The 13,580-nt window shown below is 51.6% G+C and overlaps 1 protein-coding gene across 2 annotated transcripts in view; it reads left to right on the top strand.

Annotated features, from left to right (window-relative positions):
• The first annotated feature begins 174 nt into the window (after positions 1-174).
• P2rx3 (purinergic receptor P2X 3) overlaps positions 175-13,580 on the top strand; it is a 36,686-nt gene continuing 23,280 nt past the window's right edge. The window contains exons 1-7 of one of the 2 annotated variants that reach the window (XM_070031843.1): positions 959-988; positions 2,417-2,602; positions 10,806-10,941; positions 11,149-11,220; positions 11,482-11,545; positions 12,922-13,015; positions 13,260-13,337. In XM_070031843.1, coding sequence (XP_069887944.1) covers positions 2,484-2,602; positions 10,806-10,941; positions 11,149-11,220; positions 11,482-11,545; positions 12,922-13,015; positions 13,260-13,337 — 563 coding nt within the window. In that variant the 5' untranslated portion in view covers positions 959-988; positions 2,417-2,483. Of the gene's footprint in view, positions 2,603-10,805; positions 10,942-11,148; positions 11,221-11,481; positions 11,546-12,921; positions 13,016-13,259; positions 13,338-13,580 lie in introns of both variants that reach the window. The other variant, XM_070031842.1, reaches the window with a different exon arrangement.

The raw sequence follows: 13,580 nt of genomic DNA, 5'->3' as shown, positions 1-13,580 counted from the left end.
TCGGCGGACCCGACCCGCGACCGTGGCTCTAGCGGACTCCTGCCCTACCCTGCTTACTCGGGAGGCAGGGATCGGAGGATGGCGGTTCGAAGCCAGCCCGGGCTGGAAAGTTCGTGAGACGCTGATCTCTCAATTAATCACCCAGGGGCGGGGGTGGGGGTGGCTCGAGGGGTAGAATGCCAGCCTTGAGCGGAAAATGCTCAAGAGGTGGCCACTGGGCCTTGAGTTCAAGCCCCAGGACCGGTTCCAAGAGAGAGAGAGACAGAAACAGAGAGAGATCGTTAGCGGGAGAGGTCGTTAGAAAGTTACAGTCACTTCTTCAAGGAGAGGCTAGAATCCAAAGGGAAGTGTGAGTGTATGTTACTACACTTTCCTTGGTGGTAGCGGTCCTGGGGCTTGAACCCAGGGCCTGGGTCCTGCCCCTGAGCTAGGAAGGCTAGGACACTACCACTTGGAGCCACTGCACCATTTCTAGTTGAGCTTTATTTTGTTTTGTTTGGGGCGGTAGTTCATTGGAGACAAGTCTCTGGCCTTTCCTTCCCAGAGCTGTTTTTGAACTGTGGTCCTCAGATCTCAGCTGTGCCCTATCAAGTTGGGATTGAATTGTTTCTGAAATGAGTTTAGTGTCTGCACCCAACGTTTTCCCAATCTATAACCGCAGTTTATGGCTTCCCTGGAAGGGGTTAGAAGATGGCAGCATCAAATTCAAGTGCTGGTGTCAGGTTTAGCTTAGAGGCAGAACTGGTTTGAAATCATATCAGCCTGAGGGGACCTGACCAATGTGCACATGCACACACACACACACACACACACACACACACACGTCCCTGGGTTTATCTTGAAAAATCCAAAAAGGTCAGGCCTGAAACAGAAATTTAAGTTTTTCTCTGTCTCTGTGTGTGTGTGTGTGTGTGTGTGTGTGTGTGTGTTCACAGCTACTGAGGCTTGAACTCAGGGCCTTGGCACTGTCACTTAGCTTTTAGTTAAGGTAAGCTGGCACTGTATCAACTGAGCCATACCTCCACTTCTGGCTTTTAATGGTGGTTAATCAAAGATTGAAGGTAAGAGCCTCAGACTTCTCTGCCTGGGCTGGCTTTGAACTATCATTCTCAGATCTTCGCCTCCTGAGTAGCTATGATTACAGCTGTGAGCCACTGGTGCCTGGCCTCTACTCCTACTTCTTTTTGTAGATAATAAAACAAACTCAAAGAGGAGTTGCCCAGGGTCTCAGAGATTTGGCTACAAAGTTAGAGACAAGAATCCAGATCTCCCTCACACCAGTCCCATTCTCTTCTGACATTATCACAGTGGTTCTGTGTACAGAGTGATTGATAATACATAGAGAAGATTTAAATGTACTATTTCCCTGATAATCATTGTACCCCATGCCGGCTTAGAGTCTTGGCTTTAACCTCTAGGTTAAGCAGTGCTATTTCCTGTACTCTCTGGCAATATAAAGTCAATGGACTTTAATGCATATATGTTAGAGAGTCTATTATTAATCCACCACACCTCTAGGATTTGAGAAAACTACTGAATGTGATGAAAACTGTCCCAGCCTTCCAGAAGTGCATAACCAAATGAAAAGTGAAAATCTAGATAATACAGTAAGCATACACACACGTACGCACACAACCTTGACAAGTTAGAGCTCCAGCAATCACCAAGTGATCAGAAATATATGACTGCCAAGAATGGGGGGGTCACACCTGAAACCCCAGCACTCAGAAGGCAGCAATGGAAGGATCACAAATTTGAGACGAACCTGAGCTCCATAGCAAGATTCTGTCTCAATAAACAGAGGGAGAAGAAAGAAAATAGGAAGGGAGGGAAGGAGGGAGAGAATAACTTGTTACCCCATTCCTGGGAGACCTAGAAAAATGTTCCCCTCCCCCTCAATGCAATTGAGGAAGGGAAGGGATTGCCCCCCCCCCCACCAAAATCCAGTGGCAGCAGGCAGCTTACTCCGGAGGGAAGGGGGCACTCAGCTGAGGTAGCCCCTGAGGACTGGGGGAGGGGCCATCACAGGGGCTTTAGGGAGAGCCTGAAGCAGCTGGTGAGCTGGGGTGAGAGAGCAACCTATGTGAAGAAAGCAGAAACGTTAGACAGAGAGCCGATAAAACATGAGTCCCAGGGGGCCCTAGCCAGCAGCATCCCAGGCAATCAGGAGCCCAGGACTGAAGACCCCACCCCTGCTGTGACATCACCGGGGAGTGGGGTGGAGACGAAGATAAAGGGGGTCACCCACACACACACACACACCCCTGCCTGCCTGGCCCTGGACGGTTGCCTGTCAGAGTGCTAATAGCAGAGAGAGCTGGGTACTGGGCTGGGATTGCACGGCTTACAGGAATAGGTGCCATTCCTGGAGTCCCACCAAGCTACCCTCTCGGGGCCCCTGTCTCCCTGCCCTGAGGTCCTCTCTTCTGCTGCTGAGGTGGCCATCGGACCCCTTCTGGGTGGCCCCTGAGCACTCTCTCAGCATGAACTGCATATCCGACTTCTTCACCTATGAGACCACCAAGTCAGTGGTGGTGAAGAGCTGGACCATCGGGATCATCAACCGTGCAGTTCAGCTTCTGATCATCTCCTACTTCGTGGGGTGAGTCTGTGGCCCTTCAGGTCTTCCAATGGAATTGCTCCCTGGTGTCCTTCCCTGTCTTCTCCCTCGGTGCTACCCTGTAGCCTCCTGGATGTCTCCTCTCTTGAGGGGAGACACACATTGTTTGGTTGGGGGGGGGAAGGTGATCCATGATCTCAGGGACTGAGTCCAAAAGTAGATTCTTTCTCCTGGTAAATCCTCCAGGCTTGGACAGTGGTTTCTAGACACACACACTTCAAGGGATGGGGTTCTTTTCTCCGGCATTACTCTCCACCAGAAGTCCCAGGCGATTCATCTCCCCCACCTCTAGAAGAGGAAGAAGCCCTCTCCCCATCATCTTTCATTTCCCTCCGACAAGTCTCAGGGGTCTCAGAAAGACAAGGGAGCCCCGACCTCAAGGAGCTGGGGACGGTTGACTGGGTAGATGTTGGGTGGAAGGGAGGACCGTCCAGAGAGGAAAGGAGAAAGCTGGATTTGATTTAGCATGAAATCCCTCTTGGCAGAGGCAAGATACCAGGAGCATGGAAAGGTGAGAAAGTCTTTTTTTGGAAGGTAGGACCAGAGAGGGAACCTGCCTGCCCACCCCCCCCCACCCCCGCCATGCCATGGGAATGATGCCAGGGAAGAGTTGCGGAGAAAAGTAGCTTTTCCGATGTCATGTTTGATCCTCTGCAAAGAATACAGAAATGCTTCCCTTTGTAAACAACAACAGCAACAAAAGTATACATTTCCTAGTTTCTTTGCTTCTCTGCCATAAAACTTATCCAGGTGGTTTCTTTTATTATAATTATTATGATCATGATCGCTTATTATTTTAAGTAGCTGTACAAAAAGGGTTTCGACTCAACATGTCAGTGCATGAATGCAATGCATCTTTTTTTTTTTTGCCATTTAACAAAGCAGTTGATGAATACAATGCATCTCGATCAATGTCAACACCCCCCCCCATTATTCTCCCCCATCTCTCCCAACCCCGTCAAGTTCCCTGGTTTCATCCCAGGAGTTTCTTAAGAAGCAGCAAGATCCAAACCCCTCCCCATTTGGCCCCTACCTCACAAAGGTGCCCACCCCTACACTAGACACACAAAGGGCAATCAGCAGACAATGGATGGTAGGTGGGTGGAGGTGAAAACACAGGTCCTAGCCTTCTTGTGGTCATTTCCATACACTGGTGGGCACCAGGAAATGCAGGCAGAAACCTCAAAGGTTTTTCTTTCCTGGTCTTTGGATCTGTGGTCTCTTGCTGTCCCTGGAGACCATGGGCCTTAATGCATGAGAGAAAAGCAAGCCAGTGCCCAGGTCATGAGTTAATTCGAGTAAGTCAAAGTAGATATTCTGGGGTACCTGTGGGCCAGAGCTGAAAGATTGGGTTTGTTGTGTGCATATGTGCCTGGAAAGATGGGCTGCTGCTGTGCTGGTTGGAGGCAATGTTTCCTTCAGGGATTTGGCAACAACCAGATGGCTTTGGTGAAAGCCAGTAGGCTTTGGTGTATCTAGCCTTCCTTGTAGAGAGATCAGAGATGCAATTCAAGCTTTGGAGTGGGATGATGTAGACGGTCTGTGAGAGATGGCGCTTGCAAAGTGCCTCAGAGCTGCAGTCCCAGAGCCTGACTTAAACGTGGGGGTTCAACCTTCCCTATTCGTGCGTGCATTCGGTGCCTCGGCTGTGCAGACCCTGGGGACGGTGCACAGGTCCCGAGGAAAGGCTACCTCAGCACATTCCCAAGTTAGCTCGGCTCCATGGCCTTCAGGAGGGAGATGGATGGAAGACTCCTGCCCAACCCACTCAAATCCCCCCCCGCTCCACCCCCCCACCCCCGTCTCTCCCTGCTCAAGATCAGATTGGATTCTCCAGTGCTGGGGGGCCAGAGCCCACTCTGCATGAGGGAGGCTCTTTGGCGTCTTGATATCCAACCCCATCCATCTCCCGGCCTGACAGTTCCCCGTGGAACACAGCCTTGCAGTTAGAGCAGCACACTTGGCAGCCCAGCCCCCTGGCCTGAACCTATCTCAGTCTCTAAGAGCCCTCTGTGTTTTCATGAATCCATTGTCATTAATTTAGAAAGGTTAAAAAAAAAAAGTATCGAGCGTCTCTTCATACCAGGCATTGTGCCCTGGTTGGATAACGTGGTGGACAAAAGCAGACTGAACACTGTAAGTCTGACACATACATATTCATGTGAAGCTTACAGTATGAAAGCAAGAGAAGAGGGTTGTTCCAATCACATCCACAAACAAATGGGCAAGATGTTCATCTGTGGCTGGGTGGGAGACAGGGAGGGAGGGGTTTGATCTCACCAGAGAAGCGAGGGAAGGTTTGTCTGGAGAGGCCATGCCCCATCCAGGACGTGAAGCGGAGTAGCAGCAACTCGGGAAAGAAGAGAGAGAGGAGAGCTCATGGCAGAAATCTACCTCTGCAAAGAATATGAACCTGGAAAGGGGGGAGAGGCTGACGGAAAGAAGCCCAGAGATCAGAGACAAGAGTTCTGGAAGATTTCTAAGAACACAATCCAATGACCAAACTTGTCACTTTCAGAGAGCTTTTGCAGGAGATTAAGGAACAGGAAGGAAGCTCTTGAAACATTTCGATCTGCGTGTGTGTGTGTGTGTGTGTGTGTGTGTGTGTGTGTGTGTGTGGAGACAAAGACAACCACAATGGGACTGGAGTTGGCCAGCTTGTCCAGGGATTAGGGATTAGATGGATGTGGGTAACCCTGAAAGATGGCAGGATTGTACGGAGAGCAATCACGATGAGTGGATAGAATGTGAAGAGATTTTCCACTGCTGAACGGTTAACATTTCACTAATGCTTACATCTTTTCCATGACTCCCTACCAAGGAGAGAGGATGGAGACATAGAAGATGGAGTAATACGAGACAATGATTCCTCTTACACACCGCCCAATGTCTGCACATGTTCTCACCCGCAACCCCGGCCTCAGCTGCTTGCCCGTGCTTGACACTGTGTTACGCTTTTGCCTTTGCCCAAGGGGCCAGAGTTCACCTGAAGTCTCTCATGCCTTCTCTAGACCCAGGAGAGCTTCTCTCTCGTCTCCTCGTGGGGTGAGACTTCCTGGGGAGACCAGACCAGAAGTGAAAGAAAAATCTCTGGGGCCTGACTCTTTGGAAGTGCTAGCTAGTGCCAACCCAATGCTGAAGAAATGGTCTCCAAGCAAAGCGCCAGGGAGAGAGTATTTCCCAGTGCTTTCCTGCCCCTCTCCTCAAAAGGACCATTGGTGGTCCATGGGGACTTTGACCCCATGCTCTCTCTGTCCCATTTCTCCCTGTATAAGATCCAGTCTAAGCTGGGCACCTGTGACACGTACCTGTCATCCTAACTACTCAGGAGACATGAAATCTGAGGGATGTAGCTCAAAGCAGGAGCATCCACGAGATGCTTAGTTCTAGTTAACCACCCAAAAAGCCAGACGTGGAGTTTGGTAGAATGTAGGCCTTGAGTGAAAAGCAAAAGGACAGCACTCAGGCCCTGAGTTCAAATGCCAGTTCACACACACACATACACACACACAGACCCAGTTCAACCGCTCACCATCTGCACAGCTCCCCGCCGTGGTTCAGAATATTTAGCCCCCTCTCAGATCAGTTACAAGGGAGATATAAAGACAAGGGCCTGGTATTCAACCTTCTTGCCACCACCCCCCCCCCCCGCCCCACTTGCGCCTCTTTCCCTTGCCTCACATAGCATCCTGAGGATGCTAGTCTGGCACATGAGGTGACAAATAGGGTAGGTAGGAGGAACTGTTGGACTCCCCCATTCCACAGTCTAGAGGGAGGGGTGACTCCTTCCTGCTGGTGTCTCTCCACACCATAGCCCTGGAATGGGAAAACCAATATGGCGCCTCGGGTTCGATGCCCAGCTCCAACATCCGCTCAGAGCAGGGGCCTTGGATGTCTCCATTTTATGCCTCCGGGTCTCAGTTCTCAGATCTGGAAAATGGATGTAGGAATCCCTCTCCCCAGGGGCCTCTGGGAAGGAGGTGCTACGGATCAAGTACCTTGCTTGAGATGGTGACTCAGTAATGTTCAGGAATAAACGAGAACTATTATTACCCTACTGACTCCCCAGCACGCCTCCCCCTTTCTCTCTGCCCAGCTCACACCTTCCTGAGAGACCCTTCTCCAACACACACACACACACACACACACACTCACACTCACACACATACTCACGCTTCACCCCCACTCCCCAACATCCTTGACTCCTGGATAGGAAGGTGCTGGCTCCGGCCTCCTTCCAGCTCATCCCACCTGCCAGAGCACCGCCACCCGCCTTCCACTCTATAAATAATAAACCAGGAACTCAAGAGAGAGAGGGAAAAAAACCCATAATAAGTCAGAGAAGCAGAATAAATGCCAAGAATCGAAAGGCTTTGTCTTGCTCTGTCTCCTAAGTCCCAGCCTCTAGAGACGGGCCCCAGGGCCCTCTGTGCTGGAAATGAAGCACCCTCACTTCAAGCTCTCCCGATGACGCGCTCTGCCCTCCTGGGACCACTGGAATTCTTCCGCTTGTTATTTAACTCAGAGACGGAATTCGAATGTGGCTTTCTCCTCCCTGGTGGGCACCAGAAAGAAGCTGTTGAAGGAAGGAAGGAGGAGGAGGAGGAGGAGGAGGAGGAGGAGGATGAAGGGGAGGAAGAGGGGGAGGAGGAGGAGGAAGAGGAGGAGGAGGAGGAGGAGGAGGAGGAGGAGATTGGTTAATTGCTTCTCCCAAGTTTTGGGCCCTTTCCTCCTGCCTCATTCCAGAGCTAGGATTTGTTTCAGTCTCAGTGATAGAGCAGAGCCAGCGGGACGGGTGGTGGGGTCCCCTTCAGAGAGCTGGACACACCTAGAGGCCACAGTGGTGAGGGGAGGGAGGGCGAGTATTCTGAAGCAGATTGCCTGCTTTGGAACCCCGTAGATCACTGTTACCCTGAGCAAGTCAGCACCCTCCTCTGTGCCTCAGTTCCCTTGTGTGTGTGTGTGTGTGTGTGTGTGTGTGTGTGTGTGTGTGTGTGTGTGTGTGTGTGTTACTGGGGGACTGAACACAACTCACAGTACTTTACCCACTTAAGCCATTCCTGCCAGCCCTTTGAGTTGTTGTTGTTGTTGTTGTTTGTTTTTGTTTTTGAGACTTTGCCTCTGCTGGCCTCCAGCTGGTAACAATTCTCTTTCCTCCATTTCCTGAGCAGCCGAGATCAAAGCCACGGGCCAACTTCCTTCTTTATGACACGATGGTAATAACAAAGTCAGTTCACTGGTAAACACTCATCAAAGGAGTGAGCCCAGTGTCCAGTGTTTGTTCTGTGATAATGATCGTCAGATTTTACCGTCAGGCCTCGGAAAACTGTTTCATCAGCTCGACACTGAGAAGCATGTCCACGCCTTGGCCAGGCACGGAAGGTTCCAGAAGGAGCCTCAATGTGTGGACTGCGGCTTAGGTGGGAACAGAAAGCCAGGGTCCCCGTCCTGACAGCTGCTTTTGGAGGTCATTGGATCACCTCTCTGTTTGCTCTTACAGGGTTCTCCCTTCTCTTCCTAACACAATCACAGCCTAGTGAAGGAGACTTTAGTGAGATTCTCCCCACTCCAGAAAGACGAAAGGAAAAGGGCTAGGGAGCTAAAGCAAACAGCGGTGTACAGCACCGCCACAAAGGCGTGGCACTTAGAAGAGCATTTTACAAGCATGGGAAAAACTCCTAATGGTGCATTAATCCATGCTGCCTGCCTGCCCGCTACAATAAAACAGGTAACAGGTTTGGGGCCATTTTCCAATGCTCCCTGGGACTCCATATCTTCTTTTCAAGTCAAAGAAGCATTCAGAATTAGAGTGACACTACAAAACATAAAAGTACAAGGGCCAGGGGCTGATGGCTCATGTGTGCAATCCTACCTGCTCAGGAGGCTGAGATCTGAGAAGTGTGATGTGAAGCCAGCCAGAGCAAGAAAATCTGTGATACTCCCATCTCCAATAAACTACCCACACACACACACACAAAAAAAAAGCCAGAAGTGGTGCTGTAGGTCAAGTGGTTGAGTGCTAGCCTTGAGCAAAAGAAGCTCAGGGACAGTGCCCAGGCCCTAAGTTCAAGCCCCAGGACTGACACCAAAACAAGGTTGATATCATCAGTCCATAATGTGTATGTATCTCAGACCATTCACACTGCACCTCACAAGTGCATATAATTACTGCCTGTCAAGGGTTAAACAAAATTTAAAAGAAGAAAAGAAGCTGGGCTCTGGTGGCTCCCGCCTGTAATCCTAGCTTCTCAGAAGGCTGAGATCTGAGGATCATGGCTCAAACACAGTCCTAGCAGGAAACTCTGTAAGAATCTTATCAACAAACCAGCAAAAAGCCAGAAGTGGATCTGTGGCTCAAGAAGTAGAGCTCTAGCTTGCATAAAAAGTATATCCGAGGGACAGTGCTCAGGCCCTGAGTTCAATCCCCAGTGCCAGTACAACATTAAGTATAAAAGAATATGAATGAGGAAAGGCCAATCATGGGGATCACCCTGAAGCCTGCCCCAAAAAACTAGATGGGGGGGCTGTTTGTGGTCATCAGCCTGTGTTCACCGCAAGCATATCTGGGGGCGTCCATTCTACAAGTGCCTATGACGCTGCCAGCATGTTCCCGGAGCCATCCAGTCCACCCTCCACCCAGAGAATGCATCTTATCCCAGAAAGGGAGCATCAAGCCCTCCTTCAGTCTTCCTGGCCATTGGTTCCTATCACCAATTACAACAGCAGCAAGGACCATGTGAATGGGGGTGAGCCGTCCTGGGTTTGCTTCCTTATAAAGTCTTCAAACAGGCCAGCACCAGTACTGCCTCTGCAGGTTGGTATCCAGCACTAGTACTGCCTCTGCAGGTATCCAGTACCAGTACTGCCTCTGTAGCTATCCAGCACCAGTACTGCCTCTGCAGATATCCAGCACAGGATGCCCACAGCTCATCTTCTCTGGGCTACATAGTCCCAAGTTCCTTCCATCCATCTTCTGAAGAACAGAATGCTGGCTAGATGCACAAAAGGACATTAACCCGGCATTTCCAGAAGTACACCTTTGGATTCCATTCGATGCAGCTAATACTTCTCCCAAGTTGGCTTCCTTGGTCAAGTAAGCTTGGGAAGGATTGGGAGTCAGTGGCAGAGTGCTTGTCTATGGTTCATGAAGCCCCGGATCCTGCTTTCTTGCTCATGCCTGGTGCTCTACCACTTAAGCCACATCTCCGCTCTAGGATTCTGTTGGTCAGCTGGAGATAGAGTCTCACATATTTTTCTGCCTAGTCTGACTTCAAAACACAATCCTCCAGCTCTTCAGCCTCCTGGGTGGTTACAATTATAGGTATGAGCTACCAATGCCCTGCTGATAACAATAGTTATTATTATCATTATAAGTATAGTAAGAATAAATAATATATAAAGTGTATAGTGTGTATTAATAATGAGTAAGCTTCCAGGCCGTGTCTCTAGCTCCTTCTTGCTTTGAGAGGGATGTTGAGGAGAGGAGGTAAAAGAGTGGGAAGAAGCTTTGGGTTATCTTCTGGGTCCTGGACTGGTTTAAAGGGGTGGGGAGAAGGCAGTACAAATACCGACCAGTGGGTGGCAGCACAATCCAAGAAATAAGATAAGTACCCATTTTCTCCCAAAGCAAATTGAATTTACCTGCCCCGTCTGGGCTCAAACACTTCCCCTCCTCTCTCCTAAATCTGCTCAGCTGTCTAGACTGGTGAACATGGTCTAAGCCACCGTTCCTCGAGTTGCCTCCCGAGGATCTACTACATGCAAGACAGGAGACTGCCGTAAACACAGCTTGAGATGCGTGATCTCAGGGGCCTGGGCCTCTCTGCCCAGGGAGGGGACCTGGAAGCCTTGTTATCAGCAGGAATGGCTTTAAACTGCTCTTGCAGGGCAGTCCCCCCGCCCCCCAGTGGTGATGGTATCCCAGTGGTGATGGTGTGGGGGGGGGACTCCTCAGAGGTGAAAAGCACTCTTTATATATAAATCACGACATGCACGCAGCACAGATAGCTATGATATTCAAGTTTAATGGAAGAAGATAGAGGAGGAAAAGTCAGGGAAGTCATGTTACATTTTTCCCTTTTCAGCATAGGCTATGTTATCCAGACACCCACCCTTGTTCCTAGGCCTATGGACCTGAATCTCCTCTCCCTCTCCCTCTCCCTCCACGCTGGCTCTTCTGTCACAGGTGGGTGTTTTTGCATGAGAAGGCCTACCAAGTGCGGGACACGGCCATCGAGTCTTCCGTGGTGACCAAGGTGAAGGGCTTCGGGCGCTACGCCAACAGAGTCATGGACGTGTCTGACTATGTGACACCTCCGCAGGTATGGGGGAGAGGATCCTGCCCACCATGGGATCCCCGACATCTAACAGCTGGGAGCTTTGGGGAACCAGTTGGGCCTGCCCTCTGCAGCAGTGTGCTGGGCATCAGGACGCAGGGTTCCTCCCCGAGGCTGCCCCCCACCCCCCGCCCCTTACCTAGAAGCCAACCAGGTGGGGCGGAGGGGCTGCTGCATTTGCTCTCTCCCCAGGGCACCTCTGTCTTTGTGATCATCACCAAGATGATCGTGACTGAAAACCAGATGCAAGGATTCTGCCCCGAGGTGAGGGGAAGGAGGGGGGCTAGGTGCATGAAGCGCATCTAGGCAGGCCATGCAGGCTGGTGGGAGTGGGGCCTTCTGGGTGGCTCTGAGCACACTCTCACAGTCCAGCCTTGGAGCTGTGCTGGGGACCTCTGCCCTCTCACAGGCCGTGGGAGGCAGCGGGGAGCTGAGGGTTGGCCAGGATGGGATTGGGGGGGGGGGAACCTGAGGTCTTCACACCTTGGCGGCCTTGTCTCCCTCCCCCCCCTCCCATCCACACAGAGCGAGGAGAAATACCACTGTATGTCTGACAGCCAGTGCGGGCCTGATCGCTTCCCCGGTGGGGGTGAGTGCAGCCCCTCCCTCCCCTCACAATCCCCACGGGTGTTAGTGGGCCTGAGAGGGAGGACCCGCCTGGGAGAGGCAGCAGAAGCCAGCAGCTTCCATTTAAAGCAGTTGCCTGGGTGCCATATTCTACAAGGGGAGGGGGAGGGGCCTCAAAGGCAGCCTGGCCTCCGTCCTCCCAGGAGCTGGGATGAGTGTGGCAGAAAAGGATGGGAAAGGTACAACAAGGGTCCTTAAGGAGATACAGAACCCTGAGGATTGGGGGAGGGGGGGTAATGGGCTGGGCCCAAGAAGAGGAGGATTTGGCAGGATGGCGAGGGCTGCTTCTGCTTCTTCTTCTTCTTCTTCTTCTTCTTCTTCTTCTTCTTCTTCTTCTTCTTCTTCTTCTTCTTCTTCTTCTTCTTCTTCTTCTTCCTTCTTCCTTCTTTCTTCTTCTTCTTATCCTTCTCTTCTTCTTCTTCTTCTTCTTCTTCTTCTTCTTCTTCTTCTTCTTCTTCTTCTTCTTCTTCTTCTTCTTCTTCTTTTCTTCTTCTTCTTTCCTCCTCCTCCTCCTTCTTCTTCTTCCTTTTTTTGTTGGTCATGAAGCTTGTACTCTGGGCCTGGGTGCTGTCTCTGAGCTCTTCAACTCAAGGCAAGCTCTCTACCACTTGAGCCACAGCAGCACTTCCAGTTTTCTGGTGGTTCATTGGAGATAAGAGTCTCAGGGACTTTCTGCCTGGGCTGGGTTGGAACCCCTATCCTCAGATCTCAGCCTCCTGAGTAGCTAGGATGACAGGTGTGAGCCACCAGCACCCGACAGGCAAGGGCTTCTTAAAGAACATCTGTGGCCAGGCACCAAGGGCTCACGCCTGTCATCCTAGCTACTCAGGAGGCTGAGATCTGAGGATCCAGGTTCAAAGCCAGCCCAGGCAAAAAAGTCCATGAGACTCTTCTCTCCAGTGAACCACTAGAAAACCGGAAGCGGCACTGTGGCTCAAAGTGGTAGAGTGCTAACCTTGAGCAAAAGAATACAGGAACAGCACCCAGGCCCTGAGTTCAAGGTCCAGAACAGAGAGAGAGAGAGAGAGAGAGAGAGAGAGAGAGAGAGAGAGAGAGAGAGAGAGAGAGAGAGAGAGAGAGAGAGAGAGCATCTCAAGCAGAAGGAACAGCTCAGAGGCACAGAAAAGGAGCAAGGAGAAGAAAGCCTCTCAGGGAAGTTGGGGACTCGGACTGTTAAAGGAGGGCTGCCACCCCTTTGTGACTTGTCTGAGGCCTGGGAGGAGAGGAGAGAGGCAGAGCGGTCAGCTGCCCTTACCCTGCCTGTCTCTTCCACCTGTGGGGGGCGGGGAGTGTCAAGGGGCATGTGGTCACCAGCTTTGTGCCACCCACCCCACCCAGGAATTCTCACGGGCCGCTGCGTGAACTACAGCTCTGTGCTCCGGACCTGTGAGATTCAGGGCTGGTGCCCCACCGAGGTGGATACCGTGGAGATGTAAGGACTGGATCCAGAACGAAGGACAGAGAACCCCGCTGGTCCCCTTGGTGCCAATGTGGGCTGCTGGGAGCCTGTCTGAGCTTGTGGAGGGGAGGTGGCCTCAGGGTGTCAGCCCTCCCCCACCGCCCCATCTCCCCACCCCTCCTCTCCCTCTCACCTTTGGATCACAGCCAGAGAGGGCCTCCCCCACTTCCCCCCACACACACCATGTAAGAGCTAAAGTCCCTGTGCGCATCCACAGGCCGGTCATGATGGAAGCTGAAAACTTCACTATTTTCATCAAGAACAGCATCCGGTTCCCCCTCTTCAACTTTGAGAAGTGAGTGGGTCCTGCCTTCTTCTTCAGTCCCATCCTGGGGCTCCTCCCATTCCTGTCCTTACCCCCCCTCCCCAGCAGCAGGGCTGGACCACCCAGTTACCAGGTGGCCTCAGGGCCCATTTGAGGTTCAGATGCCCCTCCTTGGGTGTGGAAGCACCCGGAGCCTCACAGAGCTGGGAGGAGAGTTGGTGTGAGGTCTTTGATTCACCCTGGGCCCTGCCTCTCTCTTCCCCTCTCCCCTCC

This window comes from Dipodomys merriami, unplaced genomic scaffold, assembly GCF_024711535.1.
Source record: "Dipodomys merriami isolate MVZ:Mamm:240054 unplaced genomic scaffold, mDipMer1.0.p SCAF_21, whole genome shotgun sequence".
NCBI classification, from domain to species: Eukaryota; Metazoa; Chordata; class Mammalia; order Rodentia; family Heteromyidae; genus Dipodomys; species Dipodomys merriami.
Note: the sequence above shows the minus strand (reverse complement) of the source record. Positions and strands in the feature narration are given on the sequence as shown.